This window comes from Perognathus longimembris, chromosome 10 (assembly GCF_023159225.1).
Source record: "Perognathus longimembris pacificus isolate PPM17 chromosome 10, ASM2315922v1, whole genome shotgun sequence".
NCBI lineage: Eukaryota > Metazoa > Chordata > Mammalia > Rodentia > Heteromyidae > Perognathus > Perognathus longimembris.
The window spans coordinates 57,347,897-57,374,968 of NC_063170.1; the positions used below are offsets into that span (position 1 = coordinate 57,347,897).

At 40.9% G+C, this 27,072-nt stretch overlaps 1 protein-coding gene across 3 annotated transcripts; it reads right to left on the reverse strand.

The window, feature by feature from the left end:
• Nucleotides 1-467: 467 nt before the first annotated feature.
• Lmod3 (leiomodin 3) lies at nt 468-12,091 on the reverse strand. 3 transcript variants are annotated; one of them, XM_048356129.1, is made up of 4 exons: nt 12,026-12,091; nt 11,560-11,867; nt 7,113-8,513; nt 468-844 (listed from the first exon to the last, which is right to left on the reverse strand). In XM_048356129.1, exons 2-4 carry the CDS (start codon nt 11,851-11,853, stop codon nt 818-820), a joined length of 1,722 nt encoding a protein of 573 aa, XP_048212086.1. In that variant the 5' UTR covers nt 11,854-11,867; nt 12,026-12,091; the 3' UTR covers nt 468-817. The 3 variants fall into 3 exon arrangements, with proteins under 3 accessions (XP_048212086.1, XP_048212087.1, XP_048212085.1); XM_048356130.1 differs by having other exon boundaries at nt 11,986-12,046; XM_048356128.1 differs by having other exon boundaries at nt 11,560-12,065.
• Nucleotides 12,092-27,072: the final 14,981 nt, after the last annotated feature.

Below are 27,072 nucleotides of genomic sequence, written 5' to 3' on the forward strand. Positions count from 1 at the left end.
ATTTATTCTGCCATTTTTGCCCTACAAAACAGCATGTTGTCTGCCTTTGTCCTTGTGCTTGGAAACACTGCCAGAAGTTCATAGATGTATGAAGGGTTTACTTTTTCTTGTTATTTTCTGTTGACATCTGGGTTTTTTCCATGTCCTCTCTCTTAAGTGCTGTGTTCCTCTCAGATACCCCTAATCAGAAGAACACCCCCAAAGCTCAAGGAAGTCACCAAAGGAGATAACCAGACAATGTTAGATGTACCCATTCTTCAAAGAAGAGTTCATCTCAAAGCCTGGCAAAGCCCAGGATCTCAGTCCACGCTTACGTGTCCATAGGCTACAACATGATTTATTCCCTTTAAAATACTGTGTAGGGAATTACAACAACAGAGGAGATAGAAGGAGAGAGAGAGAGAGAGAGAGAGAGAGAGAGAGAGAGAGAGAGAGAGAGAGAGAGAGAGAGAATATAATCAGTAATCAACACTGCTGCCATATTTATTATCATTTACCAGAAGAAAGCAATAGTAAAGTAAATGTTTTTTTTTTAATGTTTAACTTCTTCTGGAAGCATAACTCTTAAGTGCCACCCATCACTCAAACAGACAGGAATAGAAAAAAAAATGTTGCCCATGAAAACTAGTATTTTATCTCCTTCCTTTTCCTCGTGTATTTGTTAGGGCCCATCCTTCACAAATACCCATCCGAGCTATAAGACTGTTCCCAGGTCTACCACTCTGTATCCAGAAGTGCTGCTGCTGGAATTGCTTCCAAGCCCTAACCCCACAGTCACTGCTTGGCTTCTTGTTCTTCTAGATGATCCTGCTGCCTCCTACTCCAGTTCTTTTGGCAGTTGCACCTGTGATTTAAACATTTGACAAAAAGGGGGGGGGGAGTTAATCTTTGGATATTCAAGAGCTCTATAGCAAAAATTACAGTTAATCTGCCTCATTGGATGCAGGATGGATTAGAAAGTTGGGCCAGAGAACCCTCCATAGTCATTGGTAAACTAAAACAATTTTGCTGAATGCTGGTGGCTCATGCCTGTAATCCTGGCTGCTCAGGAGGCTGAGATCCAAGAATCATGGTTTGAAGCCAACCCAGCAGGAAAATCTATGAGAGTCTTATCTAGAATCACAAAAAAACCAGAAATGGAGCTGTGGCTTAAGCAGTAGGGTACTATCCGTGAGGGAATAAAAGCAAAAATCAGGACCCATTCAAGCTCTAAGACTAGGGAAATAAAACAAAACACACCCTATAGCCACCATTATTGGGCATTTTACAAATTTCAGGAACTGTCCCTAGATCTTTGAGAAGATGGCAAAACACATCACAAAATCAAGATGGCAGGCACTGCCACAGACTCTAGGGCTCACCGGCTGGTTGGGGCTGAGCATCTATTTTCTCAGCTGGAGAATGTCAGTACCAGTAGCCAATTCACAAGAGTAAATAGTACCTTCACACGGACACTGAATAATCAATATAAATACCTAAAAATGATGAATGGTTCATCCTGACAGTATGATTGGATTGAGGACCCCCTAGAAGGCCAGTGAAGAGACAACTTGGTAGGTGTCTGTGAGGTATTCCCACAGAAAGTTGTCAGGGGGGAAGGCCCATCTTGAATGTTGACTTATCAGCCCATTGACTGCGAAGCCAAATGGAATAAAAGAGGGGAAAGGAGAAATCTAACCATTTGTCAGCACAGGCCAACGTTGTCTCTGCTTCCTGGCAACTGTGGGAAAACTTCGTCTACCCTGCTATATTCTCCCTGCCACAGAGATGGAGACCTCTGAACCCAGGAATGGAAAGAAAGAATTCCTTCTTGAAGTTGTTCACACAGCAAGGGGAAAGTAACCAACACACTTTGGCAGAAGAGAAATAATTCAGAGAAGACAGTAATTTCCCTAAGGTCACATCACTAGGAAGTGATAGAGCAAGATTTGAACCAGAGTTGTCTGATTCTAGTACCTATTATTACATACTGCCTATAGAACCCCCTCCCCTCGATATGGCAAGAATAAAAGAAGAAATGTTCCTTTCCAAACAGGTCTTTCCTCTTTGAAGCATACGCCTAATTTGATGTTCAGATTTTAAAATAAAATAGTATTTGGTGAATACCACAGGGCCAAAAAACTACAAAAGCATGGTGTAAGGTCAACTCTGAAGTCCTCTTTCTGCTTTTGTCTCACAGGAGTGGCTTAAAGATAAGGTGTTCCTAAAGGGTTCCAAGGGGTGTTATCTTAAGAGGTGACTCACCCAGCAAGTGTGTACCATCCAAAAGAAGCTAAGAGGATACTAAGAGTTTATTTAGCAACAACTACAGATGCTGTGCCCGTGTGCACCTGTCTGTGTGATGAACCACTCTGTCCATCTGTGATGGCTCTCTCTGACATCCATCTTCCATTCATGCCTTTTGAATTGCATCCTGCGCTCCAGAAGGCACTTCTGATGTCCTTAATATGCTCGTGACCCTCTCTGTTCTTTTTACCGGCCTTTGAGAAGGGAATGTGACCATACCTTGGTCAGGCTCACTCCTGCAAAACACTAATAACTAAGAACAATGAGCAGAAATCATCACAAGAACTTCAAATCACTTTAAAGGTGCAACAGCTAAAACAGTGTGATAGTGGTTATCATGGATCTTTGCATTTGTTTCTATACACATGAAAGGATTTCTGAATGATATAAAAGGCAACATGTGACACTGATCCTGTGTGGTAAACCAGGACACGTGATGTAACCCAGCTGGCAGCTCAGATAACTAGGCTGAAGAGGAATGAGTCACTAAATGAGCATGGGTTAATGTTTGGGAAGGCAATAATAAAGTAAACATCATGCTTCCTTCTCTTAAGATATAACTCTTTAATTCATCAGTAATAGCAAATACTTCTTAAAAATCAGAACTATAAAAGTTTAAAGAAAAATGTATACTTTCATAGCCTTCAGAGAAGCCACTTCTTTTTTTTTGGCCAGTCCTGGGCCTTGGACTCAGGGCCTGAGCACTGTCCCTGGCTTCTTCCCGCTCAAGGCTAGCACTCTGCCACTTGAGCCACAGCGCCGCTTCTGGCCGTTTTCTGTGTATGTGGTGCTGGGGAATCGAACCTAGGGCCTCGTGTATCTGAGGCAGGCACTCTTGCCACTAGGCTATATCCCCAGCCCAGAGAAGCCACTTCTAAGCAGAAGATCAAGACAAGATATAAAGGGAGCCAGGTGCCAGTGGCTCACATATGTAATCCTAACTATTCAGTAGACTGTGATCTGAGGATTGCAGTTCGAGCCAGCCAGGCCAGAAAAGTCTGTGAGACTCATCTCCAGTTAGCCAGTAGAAAGTCAGAAATGGAATTGAGGCTCAAGAGTGATAGTCTTGAGAAAAAAAAAAATCTAAGGGATGATGCTCTGGTCCTGAGTTCAAGCCCCAGTACCAACATCACCAACAACAAAGATAAACAAAAGAAAAGAAAAGACAGCTTCCTCGATTTAATTTAGTACCCTTAGTTGAGTTCCTACTCTGGGCCAGATAGATCATGCACCCTGGATAGATCTCTACAGACAGAAGAAAAGACAATTTGGGGGAGAGGGTGGTAAATGAACAGGAAAGCAAAGCCCTTCAAGCAGGTGCCATGGCTTGACCATGGCTGTCAGGTCAAAGTTGTCAAAATGTATTGCAGAAAACACGTGGTTTGAAAACAAATTGGCTGAAGATATCAAAGGGAAAGAGTAGTTTGGGGATTGTTCTAGATTATGTGTCACTGACACAAAAGCGAATGATGGGAAAGAAAAATCACAAGAGAAGACAATCTAGAGAACTTCAAAAGAAAGAAGACCCTATACATAAAGCAAAGGAGAAATGGCTAAAGATGAATATGTGAGACTAGGACAGTAGATTCTGCAATCCTGGCAAACAACTAGTGCTTTCTGAGGTCTTTTAGGGACCCAAGGATGCAGGATATTATTATGCTAAGGCCTTTCTAAGGAGAAGCATGTAAATGTCATTAACCCATTGGCTGAGAGCAGTCAGGATCTTAGTGAGTGCTCTGTGAATGGCAGTGAGTGTTTAAATGCCATTTTGTTTTGCATAGAAGCCTGGGTTTGCTATGAATGCTGTTGGTTCTGGGGAATTAAACAGTTACTACAAATAGGATTTTTATCTCAGTGCAAAGCACAAATAATCCTCTGGGGTGGTAGACGAGTCAGTGAACCACACAATTTCATGAGATGAAAGATGGACAGTTGTACCTTTTCCAGGGAAAGGGAAACTTACACAAGTCTTAAGTCTGCTGTGTTATTAAAACCACACCGATGGAAATACATTCCATAAAAGCTAAGTATGTAAATGAGTGAAGCCAGGCAGGAGTAGAGTTGAGGAGAAAGATTGCAGAAGGGACTGCCTAGCTTGGGGCAGAGAAGCCAATATACAGAAGTAACCAACTTGCTAGAGCTTGCTTAGCATACATGAGCTGCTAAATTTGATCGTCAGAGTTGTCAAACAACAAAAAAGTAGCTGACTCTGTGACCCTGGTAATTCAAGTGGTGTTGAATATTTGGATTTTTCTAATGTGACGTTTAAAATGTACATACTCATACCTAACCCAGATAAAGCAGGACCATGTCACCATTTTTTGACACCTGGCCCACAGAAGCTGTTTCTCAAACTGAATTCTTCACCCTGAAAAACATCCATTTTGTAAGCTGCAAGAGATTGAGACTAGCTGATTTGCTCTCTGAGGCAGCTCTGGCCTTTCTCACAAATGAACAAGTGGAGAAATGGGAAAGAATAGACTCAGGGAAAGCAGATTTGGCCTGTGGACCCATTCCTCTGATCAGAGAGGTGGTTCCGATTCATCCCTCTTGAACTCTGAGTCCTCAGATCACCTAAAAAGACTTAAATCATTCTCTTCAGACTGTTATTTTCTGTTTGCATATCCATCAAGACAGCTTGGACATTCTTTGCCAATGACTAGTTATGAAAGAAGTGATGGAGCTGGATTCCTCAACGTACCCTCATTCACCCTGGTGGAGGTCTGGCTGCCCAGACAGGAGCAGGTGCATGCTGTCTTGGTGTTGTGCCCAAGGGCAGGCAAAGGAGCCCTGACCTCATTCCACCCCCAGTGGTTCTCTCCAGGCACCTTCCCAGGCCCCATCTGACACCTTTGAATTTCAGATGAAAGCCTTCTTAGACGGTATCCTTATAGATAGCTTTACCTATTCATACCTTTACATGCATATGCATGTATGTGAATAAGTATCAGAAAAGTGCAAGCTTGCATGAAACTTTGTTTACTTTCTCTTCAAAACATAATCTTGCTTTTCTATGATGAGATAATGTACTAACTATGCTGATGTCAACTCTTGGCTAAATTACACAATCTTTAAAAACATTATGGCTAAGTAGCAATCACGCAGCCTATGGACCAGCGTCCTTCAGCTTCCAAAAATACCATCAGTATGACCACCAAAACTTTCATTTCTGCCACTTAAGATGCAAAGAATCATAGTGGATATTACATCTGAAAGAAGAGCATACATTTAAACTGGGTGCTGGTGGCTTATGCCTGCAATCTTAGCTATTCAGGATGCTGAGATCTGAGGAGCATAGTTCAAAGCCAGTCTGGGGCAGGAAAAGTTGTGGAACTCTTATCTCCAATTAACCACTAGAAAACAGGAAGCCGAGCCAGTGGCCAGACCCTGAGTTGAAGCCCCACAAGCAACCAAAAAAAAAAAAAGTAGATAAATAGAATTTTATTAAAACACAGAAACTCTGAGGTTCATCATATGTCTGCCTTACCTAAAAAGTGGAGACATAGTACGTATTTCATTGTGTCTACTCATATTAATTAGGAAAGAACACTTTTTATTCAGTATTGTTGTCCTTTGAAATCTTACCTGGAAACAGATTTGCAAAAAAAAAATTGTGTTCATTAGATCTTTTCTTTTTCTGTTTTTCTTATGCTTAGACATTTGTTAAGTACAAATACAAAGCAGCCTTTACCCCTCCTTCCTTGTGTGGAGACAAGGAGGACCTGGAGGTCAACAAGTGAGAGTTAAGTTTACCCTTTGTGACAATTTAAAAAAGAGAAAAGAATGTCAGTGTAATTGTGGGTAGTCTACCTTTCACTACTGAAAAAGAACTATCCTGAGCATTTTGTTTATTTTTTTTTTTTGTGGTTCCAGGGTTTGAATTCAAGGCTTTTGCCTTGACAGGCAGGCACTAGACCATTTACACTTCCAGCTCTTTCTGCTTTAGTAGTTCCTCAAATAGAGTCTCCCTTGGACTGCTATCCTCCTATTTATACCTATTTATGATAGGCATGACCCCTTTCCCTGACCAGCATTAATAGTGATAGAGTCTCCCAACTTTTTTTTTTTTTTGCCTAAGCTTGCTTCACGTTTTGTTCCTCCTCATCTCTGCAAGTATGGGCCACCACTCCTGTCTTAAGCAGGAACTCTGGGTTGGCATTGGATCTCTGATTCCCAGAGGTTAGAGATGCTATTTTTACTAGCACGATGTTGAGGATACACTACAAGTGAAGTTCAGAATAGTGGATTGATTCAGAACTCAGAACTGGGGTTCAGCTGGGGTTCTATACCTTCTCAGCTGTATCTCTTGAACATCTTAGTAAAGTCTCTAAGGTTGTCTCCTGTACACAAAATGGGGAACATAATTGTCCCTACCTTATAGAATGAAGATGACTCCTATCATGACTCTGGCTTTGTAAATGTTCTGTGCTCCACGAATGTTAACTGCTGGCATTATGGTCACAGAAGCAATCCAGAGTGAATGTCCTTAGGGAGCCTTCGTAATTCATACCTACATGTAATGCTCCCTAACGTCTCCCAGTTAGTCACAATCAGAACCTCCTGTTGTGTGTGTGTGCTGTTCCTAGGGCTGGAATTCACACCTCCACATACGACATTTTTCTCGTTACTCAGATATAAAAGCCTCTTCTATTTATCTTCCCAGGCTAGCTTGAACCACCATTCTCAGATCTCAGCCACTTGAGTAGCTAGGATTACTAAAGTGCCCAGCTTAGTACCTCCTGGTGTGAAAATGAAGAGGGAACCCCACACGGGGATTGATTGTTTCTGTCTGGCACTGTTCATCTTTTCCCCCTCTTTCTACTCACAGGTTTCAGATAGGCGACATTGCTGTGACGAATGTCGTTCAGGAGCTGATCTCTGGGAGTGATTTCCACCAGCGGGGGTGGCCTGTTTCTGGGCACTGGTTTGAGTGTTTTGATCACGTCTTTCAGGTTGGTTTTCTCAGGTTGTTCTCTGGCTTCTGGCATGCGAGATTTGCGCTGAATCCTCTTCAGTTTCACCACCCGGAAGGAGTCGGGGTCTGTCTGGTACTTTGGAGGCTGAGATGGGTTTTTCATCATTTCATTCCTTCGTCCAAAGGGCATGGCTGGGGGGTTGGGAGGCCGTCCAGGGGGAGCCTGAAGGAACTCTTGCATTCTAGAATCTGGCATGGGCCCCCCTAACATCTCCCACATTCCAGGGGGCAGCCCCAGACCGTTCTCCAACATGGCTATCAACTTCCTCTGCTCTTTGAGTTGCTGTTGCTTTTGTTCTTCTTGTCTTTTCTGCCTCCGTTTATCCTGATTTCTAGTGAGCAGATTAGTCACCACCATCCGGGGGCCTGGCAGCTCAAAATGGTAGCCCATCTTCAAGAGAGTATTGTTGGCCTTCAAGAGCCTGGAGATCTCCATTTCTGCCTGGTGGCCCAGCATGTGCCTCTGGTTGTGAAAACGAAGTTCGGTGAGGGTCTCGTTAAACTGTAGGCACCGCATGATGGCCACAATGCCTTTGCCAGTGATGAAGTTGGACTCGATGTTGAGGGTGGTGATACTTCTGTTCTCCCGCAGCATGTTGGCCAAGGCAAAGGCCACACTCTCATCGGCACCCACGTTTGCTAAGCTGAGCGTTTTGATGTGTTTGTTTTTCTTCATGGCATTGACGAAGTCCAGTAACATGTCTTTGGGGATGTTCTCGATGTTGTTCAGGTTGAGTTCTTTCATGTCAGGGTCATTCTGTCTCACTCGCCTCAGGCTGCCATCCAGGTCGGTTTGATTTCCTGAAGGCCTTGCACTTATCTTAAGAAAACTAGTATCTAGAGCTAACTTCTTAGGATCTAGCTTTGCTATTTTTTTCCCACTTGTTTCTTGGGGCTCAGACCTGTCTTTCTGGTCTTCCAATGCTTTTGTAGTGACCCTTGGGCTATTGCTCTCACCATTGCGAGTCTGTTCCTTTGCTTCATTTTCTTTCTCTCTATTGGTTTTTCCATCACTCTCTTCACCATCATCTTCATCTTCATCTTCTTCTTCTTCTTCATCATCATCTTCTTCTTCTTCTTCTTCATCTTCATCTTCATCATTGTCATCATCATCATCTGTTTCTTGTACACTGTTGCTGCCCTTTGATTCTCTTTTATGTGCAACTATTTCATTATTCAGTTTATCTTTTAAAAACTGGGGCACATTTTTAACACCCCTGTCTCTGTCTTCATGGTATTCTCGAACGTTTTCCTAAAAGATAGATTTATGAGGGTTAGAATACATACCAGTGAATAAATACAAAGCATAGCAATACCTTGTAGGGATAAAAAAAAATATTTTAAGTACTGGGAGATTTGTGATTCACATTACAATCCTAGCTATTTAGGATACTGACATCTGAGAATTTTGGTTCAAAGCCAGCCTAGGCTGACAAATTGGAGAGAATCACTAGTTAACCAGCAAAAAGCCAAAAGTGGAAGTGTGGCTCAAATGGTAGAGCACCAGTCTGGAGCAAAACAGCTATGAGAGTGCACTAACAAATTGCATGCATACTGTTATTTTGTAAACAAAATGTATTTACATATGAGAAAATGAAAACCCTGTTAGAATGCTTGGCAAACTTGTTATTTCTGAAGAAGAAAGTAACTGCTAAGTAACTCTGAAGAACGAAAGCACTTAGAAGATCATCACTTTTTTGCATTATTTAATTTTCAAGTCTTTGAGGTTTTTTTGTTTTTGTTTTTGTTTTTTTTGCCAGTCCTGGGGCTTGGACTCAGGGCCTAAGCACTGTCCCTGGTTTCTTTTTGCTCAAGGCTAGCACTCTGCCACTTGAGCTACAGCGCCACTTCTGGCCGTTTTCTGTATATGTGGTGCTGGGGAATTGAACCCAGGGCTTCATGTATATGAGGCAAGCACTCTTGCCACTATGCCATATTCCCAGCCTGAGTCCTTGAGTTTTTAAAAATTAACTTATGATAAACAAATACGACCAAAATCAACAATAAAATGTCTATAGACATGCACACACATATTGTGGCTATCGTGTCCCTGAGTGATTGGCTTTGGAATCCCAGGGGAATCTTAATTCATGAGTGTTCAAATCCTTCTTGAGGTTGCATAGTATTTTCATATAACTTACACATTTTCCTACCTACAGTTATTTTCAATCATCTATAGATGACGTATACTACCAAAGACAAGATAAATATGTGTAAAGTTGTTATAGTGTTTAGGGAAATGATAAGAAAAATATCTATTCATCACAAATGCAAAAATTAACAAATTCTATCCACAGTTGAATGAATCCAAAGACATGGCCTGAGGAAACAGGAGGCCAACTTCATTAAAATAAAACCTAATTAATGTTATTTTCAGAGTCTATATTTCTGCAACAGTGTTCAATTCTAGAAGCAGTTTAAAAAATATTTGCTTTAAAACTTGATGCCATTTTTAAAATCAATATATTGACACCTTTCTGTCATAGACAGCTGAGTGGGCATGTCTGCATTCAACAGCCATGACTTACACTATAATTTCCTTGTTGCTGTAAATAAAATTTACAGGACTAAAATTTCTGCTAGTCCTATATCAAACTATATCAACTATATCAACTATATCACACTATATCAACTATATCAAAATTTTCCTGAGAAGGTAATAGATGTGAGAAAATGAAATAGTTTGATTGTTTGGAATATGGTTTGTTTGTTTTTGTGCCAGTCCTGGGGCTTGAACGGGGGCCTGAGGGCTGTCCCTGAGTTTTTTTTCTCAAGGGTAGCACTCTACCACTCGAGACACAGCTCCACGTCTGGCTTTTTGAGTAGCTTATTGGACATAGTTTTATGGGTTTTCCTGCCTTGGCTGGCTTGAGCTGCGATTCTCAGATCTCAGCTTCCTGAGTAGCCAGGATTCTAGGTGTGAGCCACCAACCAACACCCGGCTCCTCATTTCTCCTGAAGGATCAAGTACCCAAAAGAAACATCCAGCTATAAAACTGAATGGGATCAGGTAGAGATTTAGAACTCACTGCTTAGTCTAGGAGAGAACATATCAGTCTTTAGTCAATGCTTATTAAATTCTTGTGCAATATTTACTAACCTTTCTCCATACAGTATGTGTACCTCACAGGTGTCATTTTGAAAGCTAATGTAGCAGTTTGAGAGTCATACACGAACGTGTGAACCCACAGATTCACCTTACTGCTCATGAGAGGCTGGAATTGGCCCTGTAACTAACACTAAACTTCACCATTGCACTTCTCATCCTCGCCAGCAGGAGGAGCCAGCCATCAAGCTGTTTACACCAGAAGAAACAACTTTAAACATATTCATGGGTTGTTTTTTTTTCTTCTAAATTCAGTGTTCCTATTGAATTGATTGTGTACCCATTAACATTATTTGCAAAACATGTATAGTTGGTATCTCAAGCTGTAACCTGATCAAGTCAACAATTCATTTTCTTAAGTTCAATTCATGTTTAAAGTCTTACCACTATGAAACCAGTTCACCACATGTTTTAATTACACCTAGCATGATAGTAAGGTAACAGTGTACAACAACACCAAGAACAGTTGTAAGGGAAAGATACTTTTTACCTGGAAGAGGGATTTCATCTTGTTCCTAGGTTGTTTTTAAGTGGAGCATTAAAACAACTGTGTTGATATACAGTAAATTTATAGAGCCAAAAGACCATTCTGACTGTTAGGTTAAAACAATTTCAAGAAAAAAAAAACTGCCTTTACAACACCTTAATATCTGTCAGTTTCTAAATGTCACCATGGATACTCAGAGCATGGTGACACTAGGACACATTTTCACTTAGTTGACTTTGCTTAGGCTCTGTGTGTGTGTGTGTGTGTGTGTGTGTGTGTGTGTGATCTTTGATATTCTACATGAAATAGCAAATATGAATATACCTGCCAGGAAGAGGGCCCAACATTCATGAACTGTCCTTAGCTTGCATGGGTTTCAAAGGTGCCTTATGAGCCAAGATGAAAATAAAAAGAATGAAGAACAATGGCTTCTGGGTGGTGAATTGAGTCACTAAATGTCCTGATATGGAACGCAATGCCCACACAGCAAGCCTGGCAGTGTTTACATGGATCCCTCTACAAGAAACTACCAACTTTCCCCTTACAGGGGACTTTCAGAAAGGTCTAGTTTGGCATAGGATTAAATATTACTATAGAATCTAGAACAAAACATCACAGTCTTGCAAAAATCATGGTTGCCCTACAGACTCCACACGGCCCAGTGCCCAGCAGCCATTTCTCTGCCACACACAGATCCCCAGTTACCTCAGATTGTACGAAGGCGTTAGGAACCCGTTCATCTTCCAGCATTCGCCTAGATGCCTTTTGCCAATACATATAATCAACCAGAGATTTATGGTCGAAGTTTCCAGTGGGTGGCTTGTCGGTCTGATCTCTCTGAATCATGCTCACAGGCAGGTGGGGGTCAGGGGCCATGATTTCCATTTCCGACTGCAGTGCCTTCAGCTCTTCAGGGGACAAGTTGGCCAAGATCTCATCCTCATCAATCTCCTCACCAACAAGATCTTCTACATCGGAATTCCTGCTGTGCTCCGACATGATTATGACTTGTTCTGTTGTTATATTATCAGTAAAGAAAAAATAATGGAAGATGATTTTTTTTTCAAAAAGAAGAGGAAAACAGAATCTCAAGAAAATCCCTCAGTTGACAAAGAACTCAAGTCTACCCACCCTTGAGATTTTTCCCCCCTAGAAAAGTTAGTGTGCTCACTGTGCAACAAGGAGAGACTACAGCTAAGCTTCGGCCGGATCTATATTAAGCAGGGCTTGGCTGGCCAGGGTCAGTTTATGGAACTACTACGCTGCTCTCTTTTTGGCAACTTGAGTCAGCTGTGCATATACTAGCTGACATTTCAGTACAGCTGCTTGTGTTTGCTTGTGAATAACAGGTCTCGCAGGAAGCAAACCCATTCTCTCACTAAACACCCTCATGTTGCCACACTTAACTTCATGCAGCCCGAGTTCTTCATTTCTACCCCTGGTTCTCTCCATGTCAATAGTGAATACAACTTACAATCCGTCAGAAACAAAATCCAGCCAGCAAAACCTAAGTTCTTTTGGAGTGGAAAAGTCACTTGGCGGTGGGAATCAAGCGTCTTCGTGGTTGCCTGATCACTGACAGAAAGACAGAGACATGCTAAGTAATTCATCCTCTGTAATCTGAAGCTTTGTGAGATGTCTTTATCTGAAGCTAGACCCTGTCATCTACCAGATGGAGATAGCCAGCACTTGGGTTTCCATTATGACCAAGGAGTTGATTTTTCCCTTAAGCAACCATTAAGCCTGACTAAATTAAAACAGAACTGAAGTAAAATGTGGAAAAGACTCAAGGCACCTAAATACTAAAAGAAACCATAATATATATATATATATGTGCACACATATATGTATACACACGTATGCACACACACGTGTGTCTGTGTATCCTCTATGGGAAAGATGGCACTCTTTTGGAGCAGATGTATGAAAATACAGGTGGGAAAATAATTTTGTACTGTAAATCTTATTGTTTGCACACTAGACTTTATAAATATTTATTCAGAGGTATACATAGACTTTATAATTTACAGCAACAAAGAGAAATAGAAATAGAAAGATAAAATGTTCCTTATCTTACTGCTTATGAGTACTATTTTGGTTTATCATTCCATCATTTCATCACTTCTCTTTCCCTCCCTCCCTCCCTCCCTCCTTCCCTCCCTTCCTCCTTCCCTCCTTCCCTCCCTCCTTTTCTTCCTTCCTTCCTTCCCTTCCTTCCTTTCTTTTTTTTTTTGGCCAGTCCTGGGGCTTGGACTCAGGGCGTGAGCACTGTCCCTGGCTTCTTTTTGCTCAAGGCTAGCACTCTGCCACTTGAGCCACAGCGCCACTTCTGGCCGTTTTCTAGATATGTGGTGCTGGAGAATCGAACCCAGGGCTTTACGAGGCGAGCTCTCTTGCCATTAGGCGATATTCCCAGCCCCCTTCCTTCCTTTCTTTCCTTCTCTATTTTCTGGTGTTAAACTGTGAGTCATGAACCCAAAGCCTTGTTCCCTTTTAGCTTTTTTTTTTCCAGATAGAGTCTAATGATTTTTGCCTAGGCCAGCCTCAGTTCACAACCCACCTAACCTCTGCCTGCTGATATGCATACACGCCCACAGCTCTCGGTCATTTCTCTTAGGCATACCAACTCTAGCATCTTTTGTTCCCTGACTTTTTATGTGGTTTTGTTTGTATGGAGCTGGAGAGGGCTTTGTGTGTGCTAAACAAATTCTTTATCACAGTTACATTCTCCAGCCCTGTCATCCAAAGAAACTTGGTCATTTTTTTTAACTGAGAAAAATCATGAAATTTTTATAGTCAGTTACATGTTCTACTACTACATAATTATTTTTGGCAGTGCTGAGGTTTGAACTCAGGGCAATTGGCAATTTACCAATTGAGCCAATGACTCCATCCTGGTTATTTTTGGAGATAGTCTCTTGGACTTTCTTTTGCTCAAGCTGGCTTCAAACCAGATTGCAACCTCCCAAGTAGTGAGGATTAGAGATCGGAGCCACAGCACCTGGCTATATTCCACTACTAGATCATTTTTAGCAGCTCCTTAAAAGGAGCTGTACCGTATAAACTGCATAGTTTCTGTAATAAACCCTTACCTGTTGGATATTTAGACAGCTTCCATTTCTCACAAGAATGAATAGTTCTTCAATAAACATCCTGGTAGCTAAATATTTGTATTGTAAGGTGACTTCCTTAGGATAAATTGGATAAGTGCCAGCAAGTGAAATTGCTGGGTCAAAGATTATGAAGAAGGTAAATACTTCTCATATGAATAGCTAAGTGATCCACTTAATATTATTGCAATCCATCCCCAATATACATGACATTATTTTTGTAAATTATGTACATGTTACTATTCTAATTAAGTGTGTGTGTGTGTGTTTCCATATTTTAGGCTTCTAGTATTTAAAATGATTCAGGTGGGCTTGAGGAATATGCTGTGGTCGAGTATATACTTAGCATCCAATAGGCCTTAGATTTTGTCCAAGAACCATAAAAATTAATAAAAATTCAACCAAGTTTGTTGTTCTTGGTGGAGAAAGCTTGGGAAATATTATATTCTGCTTCTCTGTTTTAAGCATTTTTAAAGCTCATTTACTTTTAGAGATTCTAAGAAATCCTACACCACAGTAACCCATTTGTTTAATAAAACATTCTGTACCCTTAATTAACTTACGCTTCCCTCCCCCTTAGTCACCTACTAATTTTTGTGAGATTAACTTTACAAAAATTCATACCAATCCAACTCTAAAGAAAGACTCCAGCTAGGCGCCAGTAGCTCACACTGGTGAGCCTAGCTACGCACAAGGTTGAAATCTGAGGATCATAGTTTGAAACCAGCCCTGGCAGATAAATCCATGAAACTCATCTCCAACTGATCAGCAAAAAGCCAGGTGGGAGGTGTGGCTCAAATGATAGCATACCAACCTCAAGTGAAAAAACCCAGGGGAGGGGGATGGGGGATGAGAGGAAGTGGGAGAAAAATGAGGGAAGGGGTAACAAGTATGACAAGAAATGTACTCACTACCTTATGTATGTAACTGTAACTCCTTTGTACATGACCTTGACAATAAAATTAAATTTTAAAAAGCCAAATGACAGTGAGGGTCCCTGAGTTCAAGTCTCAGGACTGGTACACACACACACACACACACACACACACACACACACACACACAGAGGACTTGGAGTCAATCTGCCTTAACCCAGTCTCAGTTCCCCTCCTTAGTAGCAACATGATATCAAGTAATTTACTGGCCCATATGTAATAATATCTATAGTATACAATTATGGAAAGAATAAAACAATCTATACATTTATAAATTATGAAGGAGAGTACAGGCACAGATTAAGCCCCAATGAAAATTAAATACTATTCTCTCATCTCAGAGATAACCACGTGCACACACATTTAAAGAAAACTGAAAGCCACTGCAAAACCTAGCACATTTTTTAAGTTTCTACAAAAAATACAAATTAATGGCAAAAGAGAAAAGAAGCTTTTACAGAAAGTATTTGAGAGGTTTCCAGATGAGCTTGACTATGAGGAAAATAGAAAATTACCATTTGCATCTAAATAGAAAACTCTCTCCCCTCAAGAAATGTTCTAAATTTTTGCTTGTAAGCTTTCATTTAGATTCTGATTCTGTCCTGGTGAATTCCACTTGTTTTCATGGGATCATGAAAATGGCTATTTCTACTGTGCCTCTTTCCCATAGGCTGCCAGAGAGGCTTTACTGGTGCAAATTAGCCTTATTTAACACAGAGATGATTTAGCTGTGTCTTCTCTTAGCGATGCTCGAAGCTGCTGCCTCAGCAGCTTCTCCTAAGAATCCAACCCTGACAGCAAAAGCAATCAGCTCGCTGAGGGATCATGACATTGAGACAGACACCAGATCACACATCACCAACCATCCAGCTTTGTAGCAGAATCTCTAGAAGAAGTTATAAAGTGGCTTGAGTCCCTCGATCCCATCCAGAAACTACTGAATCAGCATTCTCAGATTTAGGGGCAGGAATACCTCTATCTGTGTACCTGTGCCCTCTTCCCCCTCTTTTTCCTTTGTCAAAGCCTTCCAGATGATTCTTAGGGGTGAATCAGAATCTCAGAACCACCACCAGGCACTGCTTTTGCCACTTAGGCTTAGAGAGCTAAGAAATGTCATATTCCTTCCTTTAGGAGTATCGCTGAGTGCCTGAGTCACACTGTAGTAACGGAGACAAATGGTTGCTGTTTGCAATAAAGACTAAAAAACTGGATGTTGATGGGTGAGGACCCAACAGGGAGAAAGAACTACAGAACCTGAGAAGAGACATTGGGGAAGAGTGCTATCAGATGGAACTCAACCATGTGAAGAGCATTAAGGACAGCAAGTGTAAAGACATGTAAGCAGGCTGAGGGTTGGGGGTATTCTGGAATTTGACCTAAGGCGCTCATGACTAAACTGTGTTATTCAGGGAGGGTAGGCAGGGTCTGCTCCTGGGGCTGGAGGTATGTTGGATTTCATTCTTAGTGTCTGGGACTCATTAGGGAGTTTTAAGCAAAACATAATAGGACTGACACTTCTAGGAGATTCTTTGGCTATGGTTGGAAAACAGATTGAAGAGGTAGAGGACAGTCAAAAATAAAGTTAGGAGGTAAGAGAAGACCCTTGTCTTCTGATAGCCCTTCATGACCAGGGCACTTCTGTGTCTGCATGATGGCAGAGGTCCCCAGTGTATTGCTGTGTCAGCCACAAACAAAGCTTTAAAAGATGCCAGTGCTTCCTTCTAGAGCCCTGATCTTTAATGTTTGCTTGGTTTTGCCACATCCCTCCTCTCTCCTCCACCAAACACCCTGGGAAATTTTAATGATAGAGAAAGAGATGTGGGAACGAGGTCAAGGGGTCTCACAGGAGGTCGCTGCCAAAGCAGAATGGTGTCTCACAAATCTTCACAACTGAGAAATTTGAGTAAATCTTTTCAAATAAACTGGGGGAAAAAGTTTCCTATTTGGTGATTTGTTCCTGGTGAGAGATTAGTGTTAAATAATATTAATAACACACTTGTATAGAAAGGTGACATCTATGCATATTTATTTGAAAATACATGAAGTATCTCTGGAAAGATATACAAAAAATAAAGAGCTGGTTACTGAAAGTGAGAGAAAGGTGGGTGACAACAGGATAGATTTAAGAAATACTTTCCACCCAGATGCCCTACAACACATGAGTGGATCAATATAATGTGATATATATATATATATATATATATACACACACACTATATTCTTACACATACATATACACACAATATAATTTTACTCAACCATTAGAAAGAATAAGATTATGTCATTTGCAGGGAAATGGTTGGACCTTGAATTATGTATCAATCCATCCATCCATCCATTCATTTTTGCACTACTTGGGACTGAACTCAGGGCCTCATGCTTGGCTATGACCCATTTGTTTTTCCATCGTACACTAATCCTCTAGAAGACTTTAGTTAGCCTTCTTTCTTCAGCCATATCCATTGGCTATAAATGGACTCAACTTCTAGACTGGCCTCCACATGTACTAAATAAATCTGTTCTGTCCTGGAAGCAGCATACTCTTAAGCAATTGCATTTGGATCACAAGGCTCTGCTCACTGCCTGAAAATTGCCTGCAGATTTCATGAGTGCCATACAAATGCCTGGCTCCCTCCTCAAATTTCCCTGAGCCATGACTGCAAGGCTTCAGGATATGGTTTTGAACTTACAGAGCCAGAATTTCAGTAAGCCAAAATATTTAACCTGTCTTGCTTTCCACAAATCTCAGAGCAGCTCTAATTATGAGTGAAAAATTATTCTATTACCTGAATTGTTTTGTATTTTTACCCAATTGTTTTCATTGTGGCTGAATTCCAAAGGGAAATTAATTTTATACACTTCTGAAGTACATGATGCTGTCACTATGTTTCTACCAAGACAGCTACTATGTTAAATTCTAGTGTGTGTGTACTGATACTAGAGCTTGACTCCGAGCCTCTTGTTCTCATGTTTTTTAAACTCATGGATGATACTCTACCACTTGAGTTTTGTTGATTAATTGGAGATGAGAGTCTTACAGATTTGTCTGCCTGTGCTAGTTACAAACTATAAATCAATCTTCAGATTTCAGCCTCCTGAATAGCTAGCGTTATAGGTGTGAACTACTAATGCCTGACAAATTGTGAAATGAATAAAACGTCACATTTGATTAAAAACAGGATAGTTGGCTTACAATGTAATGGATTAATCAACTCTGAATTTTAAAAGTAATCTGAGCTGCTCATTGGTGGCTCACCCCTGGAATCCTAGCTACTCAGGAGGCTGAAATCTGAGGATCATGATTCAAAGCCAGCCTGGGCAGAAACATCTGTGAGACTCTTCAATTCAATTAACCACCAAAAAGCCAGAAGTGGAGCCGTGGCTCAAGTGGTAGAGTGCTAGCTCAGGGACAGCAACCAAACCCTGATTTCAAGCCTCCATACTGGCATACACAGAAAAATAACTTGGTAATTTTATGTTAGACGTGTTTTACTACACTAAGGATAGGCATGGGTAATAAAATTCATTCCGGAGCATACTTTATTTGGAATAAGTGTCACAGCTTTAGACATTTAAACTGTTCACACATTGTTTATAGCAATTACCTGTTAGGCAGCTTAATGTCCAACAATTATTGGCTGATAAACTTTGCTATGTTCTACAACTTAATACTACACATCCTGTTTCTTACAAAAATCAAAACCACAGAATAAAAGCAATAACTGAATTTAAGAGATAGTCCTTATATTTAGGGTCATCAAAATATTTCAGTACAAATTCACAATAGCCAAAATATGGAAACAACCCAGATGCCCCTCCACAGATGAATGGATCCAAAAAATATGGTACTTATACACAATGGAATACTACATAGTGATTAGGAATGGTGAAATATTGTTATTCTCAGGGAAATGGTCAGAACTCGAACAAATAATGTTGAGTGAGACAAGCCTAGAACACAGAAAACAAAGGGGTATGATCTCCCTGATATATGACTGTTAACAAAGGGAGACGGAGAGACAGTAGAGACCAAGTCTGTGAATACTGTATATGTTCTTGATACATTGTATATTGCATATATGTCTACCTGACCTAGACAAGGGATAGAAAAACAGGACGTAAGATATCACAAGAAATGTACACACTGCCCTACTATGTAACTGCACCCTTTTTGCACAACACCTTGTAAAAAATTTATGTTCAATTAATAAAAAAAATAAATATTTCAGTACAGTATTTGTTTAGATCCTCAGGATGAATTCGCATAACACTGTGACCTGTTAGAATGTGTTACTTCCTTCCTTTACTCATCTTAGCAATTCTGTCACAAAAAAGTGAAGTTTACCTCAATGTGTAATCAAAATGTGGAAACAAAAAGTTGGCTGTTCACAGGTGGACACATGAGGACAAAAGTCAAAGGGCATTTCAGCCAATTGAAATGCAAGGGGAAATTTAGATCACACAATTTTGTTATTCAAGAAGCATTCAAGACATTGGAGTAAAGGCCAGAGTTCCAAGAAACCTTAGAAGAGTAACTTGAAACGATGTCTCACGAATTTTATCAAATCTTTCTCTGGAACAAACAAGTCTTCTTTCTGGTTCCTTTCCAAAGATATGACTGAAAAATATGGTCCCTGCAACAAGTTTATACTCCCTGTCTTGAAAAATGACTTGATTTTAAAGTATAGGTGACATGTGTTCATTATGTGAAAAGAGAGCAAGAGAGAATACAGACAAGCAGAAAAGAAAAATAGGACACAAATGAACATACAATGTATTGGGTTTTCCTTCTGCATTTTATCATTTTTGGTGCTTGTCCTGGGGCTTGAACTCAGGGCTTGGGCGCTGTCCCTGGGCTTCTTTTTACTCAGCAAGTACCATGAGAGCCAGAGCTCCACTTCAGCCTTTTGGGAGTGCAGGGAATCTCATGGACTTCCTTGTCAAGCTAGCTTCAACTGATGATCCTCAGATCTCAGCCTCCTGAGTAGCAAGGATTACAAGAATAAGTCATTGGCCAGATCTTGTTTTTAATGCCATAATTTTTAATTCTTGTTTTTAATGCCATAATTTTTATTTAAGATCTTTCAATCATGTGGTCTTGTGTTCATTTTGCTCATTTTACAGAAACCTGTGGCTATCTTTGTTGGTGAGGGAATACAACATTTGGTCATGCATTTAATATTTGTCCATGGTGTGATTTTAAAATGCTTTTCTCTCTCTAAATAGGTCAATTGTTATCCAAGACATCTTTGTATATATATGTCTATGTTGTGACTGATGACTTTATATGTTCCCTGTTTCTCCTAGGAATTTATTCTCACAAATGTCTGTGAATGCATGACTATAAATCACTGTAGAACTTATTGATTGATGATAGATTGACATGCTACTGGGGGATAAATTCAAGGCCTCATTTACTAGGCAGGTTCCCTACTGACTGAGCTATGCCTCTAGCCGCTCACTGGAGAGTGTGTTTCTTAAAAGGCATATTGCACAATGCCCTTCTCTCTTCCTTAGATATTCATGTATTAAAACGCTGCTACCTTTCATGAAAGCATGTTTGCCACATCTCTCTGAGAGTTGCCTTCAGACCAGGGTAGATTCTACCTGCAAGACCAGAGACAGTGGCTGCCTCATTTACTTTGTAATTCTCAGTGCCTAGAACAGAGCAAAGAGAGGCTCAAAACAGAAGTCTTGAATGAGTGATTGGTAATGTTCGCCTATGGCATTCCAGTGTCTGGGCATCTGACTGGCTTGGGACACTGCCATGAGGAGGTGGGACATCTTGACTGGTTGCTATAGAAACACTCTTGCTCACTAGAGGATGGTGCCCTGAGAATCACTGGGCTTCTTGTATTAGGAAAAGGAATAGTACTAGATTGGAAAAATAAAATAAAATAAAATTGGTGAAGGCCTGGAGAAACTTGGATGGAATTCGTTAACTATCTAAAGTACTAGCTCAGTGTGATGGCTCATGTATAAACTAGTATAATCCTCCCTACTAGAGAAGTGGAGATCTGGAAGATGTTAGTTCAAAGCCAGCCTGAGTAAAAAGTTAGCAAGACCTCATATCTCAACAAGTAAGTCCGGAGTGCACCTGTAACCCCACCTAGAGAGGCATAGGTGTGAGGATAAAGCGTAAGGCTGACCCCAGGCAAGAACATGAAACTAGATCTGAAAAATAAGCAGGAAAAAAAATCTGGAGGCTTGGCTCAAGTGATTTGAGAGCTTACCTAGCAAGCTCAAGGCTAGGAGTTCAAACCCTAATACCATTTCTCTCCTATACTCCTCCCCTACAAACAAAGCTTAGGTTATCTTCCAGTAAAAAAATCTCTAGAATGCACTGATGGAATGATGAGAATTGGCTTTTCAAGACTGGGAATGTGCAGAAGACACCAGCTTGTCCAGCCAGTGACCACCTGATGCCACAATCTCAACCTCCTCCATGCAGAGCACAACCACTTTCCCCAAAGAGAAAGAGGAGACCAGTAAAGAGCCATGATGGCGGTCCACACCAACCCCACAGAACAGAAGGCTTCGCCTTCATGCCTTCCAAGTCAACAGCAAGCAGCTTCGTTCCCTCTTGCTTCTAATAAATCTCCTGCGAGCAACTGACTGAGCTGCTAGTGTCTGGCTGTTTGTTTGTGAACCACCCATAAAAACTCTTTCGTTTTGCCAATCTCATGGGCCACACTATTGACGTTTTATGTATGTTGTATAAAAAAGTATTTTCTTTTAGTCCATCATGGGGCTTGAAGTCAAGGCCTGGGCACCGTGTCTGAGCTTTTCTGCTCAAGCATTCCACCACTTTGAGCTGTGGCTAAATGGAGGTATAAGAGTCTCACAAACTTTCCTGCCTGGGCTAGCTTCAAGCCACAATCCCCATATCTCAGCCTCCTGAGTACCTAGGATTACAGGTGTGAGCTACTAGAGCCTGCCTTGTAAAAAAGTCTTTGGACATATATACATACATATGTATGTGTATATATATATACATACACATATACATATATATGTATATATATATTTTTTGGTGCAAGTAGTGGAGCTTTAATTCAAGTCCTTGGTGCTGTCCCTTAGTTCTTTCATTCAATGCTGGTGCTTTACCACATGAGCCACAGCTCCACTTGCAGCTTTTTGATGGTGAATTGGAGATTAGAGTCTCACAGACTTTGCTACCCAGGCTGGCTTTAAACTGTCATCCTCACAGTTTGGCTTCCTAAATAGCTAGGATTATAGGCATGAGCTACAGGCACCTGGCTTAAGCCCTTGTTTTGATATAAAAAATAAATAAAAGATGTCTTCTGCGGGCACACTCAACTTTCACATTGCTGATTCTTTGCAAAAATTGTTTCTTTGTGGCCTATTTAGTTATTGGACATGTGACTCTAATGAAAAAGACATTAAAACAACATAAAGTAAAAGAGCAGTGTAAAAATGAATACGTGAAACCCTAATATTTGCTCCAAAAAAGCCATGCTTAATACATGCTAATACTGTCACACTGCTTCATTTTAAATGCTTCCTGCTGCCCTCTTAGTTCCAGAATTCAGGTCAAAGGTTGAATGACAAAAATCACATTTTCTTGGGAGCACCTAGAACTGCTCTTTCCATCACATTCTTTGTTCTCTGTGCTCACCTGTTACAAAATTTCAAACTGACACTGAGTGACTATTCATTCTATGGAGTTTTATATTAACTACAAATTAGACCTATATTCTATTCTTTTTCTGTCTACAGCCTTATTAGTTACTTGATCTATTATAGAGTTCTCCTTGTGGTATATACATTCAGACCCAAACCTAAATCAATTTATGGTTTATCTTCTTATATTCCTGATTACAAATAGGGTTTTGTATTTGTCAGCTAACACAATGTAGAAAAAGCCGAAAAGGTAGTAGACAAACCACTTAGTTGACCATTCGAGGTGGAAACCTGTCTCTTGTTCATGCCTAAAAGACTAGATTGGTTGTGTCATGTATTGCTGTGGAACTCCAGTCTAAATTTTATAGACAGCGAGGTGCTGGTGACTCGTGCTTGTAATCCTAGCTACTTCAGGAGGCTGAGACTGAGGATCACAGTTCAAACCTAGCCTGGGCTAGAAAGTTTGTGAGACCTTGTCTCCAATGAACCCCTAGAAAACCAGAAGTGATGCTATGGCTCAAAGTGGTAGAGCTCTAGCCTTGAATGAGAAAGCTCAAGGACAGCACCCAAGCCCTGAGTTCAAGCCTCACAACTGACAACAAAATAAACAAAGAAAATACATTTTACAAAGAACTTAAATATCACACACAACAAGAAGCCTTACCTATTCCTTCCTTGTGTGTTAGCTGTTGCCCTCCCAAGCCTCCGCAACCTGTGAGCTCTACTCAAACACTATTTCATGGGAACAAAGACCACTTATTCACTCTATTTCACTTGGTGTTAGCTCTATTTCATAATTTTGTTATCGTGAAACAGATTTTGTTCTCATAATGTTACTTACACTGATTGCTTCTTAATATGTGTGTGTACTCACCTTTATGTTTGAAATTAACTCTTACTCTACTGTGGCTATTAGTTCCCTCCTTACAAGAACCTGACTGTAGTGGTTATTGAAGGCTGGGCACACAACTGAACAGGATATAGTTAGTGGTGGTTGCTTTCTGAATGGTATTGTCTTCATAGTTAACATATTCCTCCCAACTTTTTTCTTTTACTGTTTAAATGAGAGGAGAGATAGCATCCTTACCAGATGAAAGGTAATTATTACCAAAATGATCTAAAGTTTACTTGAATGTTTCTTGCATTCTTTTGAGCCAATCTCTCAAGGATCAGAAAGCTTTACAAGAATAAGGGGCCAGATCTGTTTGTTTGTTTTTTAAATACATTTGCACAGTTCAGTACACAGAAAAATAATAAAATATTTGGCTTGTGGAGGACAGGGACGTGTGTGTGTGTGTGTGTGTGTGTGTGTGTGTGTGTATGGTAAAGATAATTTCATAAGTTTGCAAGGTCAATGGCAACACCAAGAGAGCCACACTCATGTGTCTGTTCTTGCCTTGACATTTGGAACCAGCCCTTCTCATCAGTGTCTCCAGTGACAAGGGCTGCAAACAGAAGAATTTCACCTCTCACTCTCTCGGGACACCTTGCATCATCACTTTGCAATTGTGTGCACCTCGGTGAGCAACTGAGGCGTCAGCTTACCCAACAAGATAGGTGGAGATGGGGTGACTGACTTCTCTTAAAGAATCTGAACTCCAAATACCGAAACATGGTCTAAAATAGCCAATCACACTGTGACCGGTATTGAGGCTATAAAAGTCACAACCAATTCACAATTTGTTCTAGACAAAACAGCAGCATCTGAAGTAAGAAAATGCCACAGAGGAGGAGACATGGACCACGGGCATTTTTCCCACTGATTTTGAAGGCATAGCCAATATGCAGGATAAGTTCTGAGCGTTTCAATTTCACTCGCTCCTGTTAAGTCTCTCAGGAAGCCATTTTACAGTGCCAGGAGAAATCTTTGCAATAGTTTTTACTAACTTTCAGAATTTTGGATATACATATTCCATCTCTATCAGGAATTCAGACATTTAATCCATCCAGAAATGAGAAACAACAACAACAAAATAGGAGATTTTGCTATTACTTTCTTTTTTCTAAACTCGCTGTCTCTAATCCTGTGATCAATGTCATTCTCTAAGTGCTTTGCCTACCTCCTGGTTTCTATTTTGAAGTAAATAAAAGTATCATGTGCTAAATGCTTCAAAAACAAATTTTAAGCCCACTGGTTTCAGTCCTTCTTCCCCCCCTCCCCCTGTGTGCAAATATTACTCAGCTGCTGACATAATCATCGCTCTCTGTGCCCGGTTGCCATTCATTGACTGTGCCCCAGCCAATGTTTCCATGTAACACAAACTAACATCACTGAAAAAAAAAAAGTTGTAGGCATGATAGAGGCTTCTATAATTGAAAAAGAAAATTTATCTCTGTCCAGCTGCAATCCACCGAAATGTAATCTGGGGATTACAGAGAGTCAGATGGTGACTTTATAATAACCACCCAGCAACCAAAGGAATCCAGAGAGAGGCCCCGGGCAAGGTTAAGAGCACATGTAGTTCACTGCAAGCTGTAACATGTCATAGGATGATTCCCTGAGCTTATGCTTTTTTCAAAATGCATGTTTCAAGAAAGAAAAAAACAACAACAATGGCTCATACCTCTAATCCTAGTGATTCAAGAGGTTACAATGTGAGCATAGAGGTTCAAAGACAGTCCAGACAGAAAAGTCCATGAGAATTTTTTCTCCAATTAACCAGCAAAAAAAAAAAAAAAAAAAGGAAATAGAGTGGTAGTCAAGTGGTAGAGCCACCAGCCTTGAGCAAAAAGTCTAAGTGTGAGGTCCTGAGTTCAAACACAATACTTGACCACTGTCTCCCCCATCCCCATAAAAGAAAAGAAAGTGGGAGAAAGATGGCCCTCTAACGTTTCATTAAAAAATAAAAATAATAACTAGCATATTTTGGCTTAATCTAAGTCTATTTTTTGAATTTATCCTAATAGATAATCCATCTTTTTTTTGAACCAGAACATAGACAAAAGGTTCAAACTCCTTGTTAATGCTCAAATCATGTATACAATGTCACTTATCAATCCCTTGAAATTAATTTTGATCAGTACAAACATTAACTGTTGTACATTAGGCAAAATATATAAACAGCACAACTGTCCAATGACTACCAAGATCTCTAAACCGCCCAACAAGGCCATGTCAGGGCACAACCCAGCAGGGCATGACAACGACTACCAGTGGCTGAGGCTTATATAACAGGTCAGCGATGACAAACAGTAGCACTACCATTGCTACTCCCCTGTGACCCAGATGGCAGGGCCCCACCTCTCCCTGGGACACTTGGATGGGAGTTAAACATTGGGTAGAGCACTGTTAGATGAGCTCTGTTCCTGATTAGTCTTTATTGTGAGTACCCCCTCCGACAGTTTGCTGTTCCTGTAACTCTTCCTTGATGTTAGGGCTGAGAAGACGTTTAACTCCCTGACTTCTATCTGCTAGATCCTCTCTGGATCCAACTCTTTTGAACAAAAGGCCGCTTGGCTGCCCTCCTGCTAGCACCCAAAGCATGACTCTGGCAACAATAGTCCCTGTGAGACAAGCCAGGGTCACAAGCACCAGACTTTCTGTCACCACCAAAGCCATTTCCATCCAGGCCAGAGGGGGGAGCACTTCCTTCCCTAGGTGGACCAGCAGAAGACTTCTGATTACTGATCGGGACGGTGCCACCATTGGCGCAGACATCCTTGTGTCCCACCACCCTTGTCCCCATCCCCTTGTTCTATCTACGTAAGAGAGGGCCCCTGCGGAGCAGCCTTGGCCAGCAGTGTCTGACTGGCCAGTGGTAGTGAAGGAGACGGTGGAGTTCCCCCTGGCAGGAATGGTCTAGGGTTCATCACAGGGGTTTGGGCAAGCACTGACAAAAGAGGTGGCAGCGGGACTAGGTAAGATGGTGCTTCACACCTGTAATTCTAGCTACTTGAGACCAGGAAGATCATAGTTCAAGACAGTCCCAATTAAAACCAGTTATCAAGAAATTTGGTTTTTTGGGCTGGGAATACGGCCTGGTGGCAAGAGTGCTTGCCTCGTATACATGAGGCCCTGGGTTTGATTCCTCAGCACCACATATACAGAAAATGGCCAGAAGTGGCGCTGTGGCTCAAGTGGCAGAGTGCTAGCCTTGAGCAAAAAAGAAGCCAGGGACAGTGCTCAGGCCCTGAGTTCACGGCCCAGGACTGGCCAAAAATAAATAAATAAAGTAAAAAGAAATTTGGTTTTAGTTAGGACTTTGAGGCACCATTTATTCCTTTCTATTCTTTAGGTTCTGACCCATGGATATATACACTGGGTCAAGGGAAGAAAGAAAGGAAAGGAAAAGAAAGAAAGAAAAGAAATAGAGGAAGGAAGGAAGGAAGGAAGGGAGGGAGGGAGGAAGGAAGGAAGGAAGGAAGGAAGGAAGGAAGGAAGGAAGGAAGGAAGGAAGGAAGGAAGGAAGGAAGAAAGGAAGAAAAGTAATGTAAAGGAAGAAAAGGAAGAAAAATACTAGGCTTCAAATCACAATCCTCCCTATCTCTGCTTCCTGAGTAGCTGCGATTACAGGTGTGACCCACCAGTGC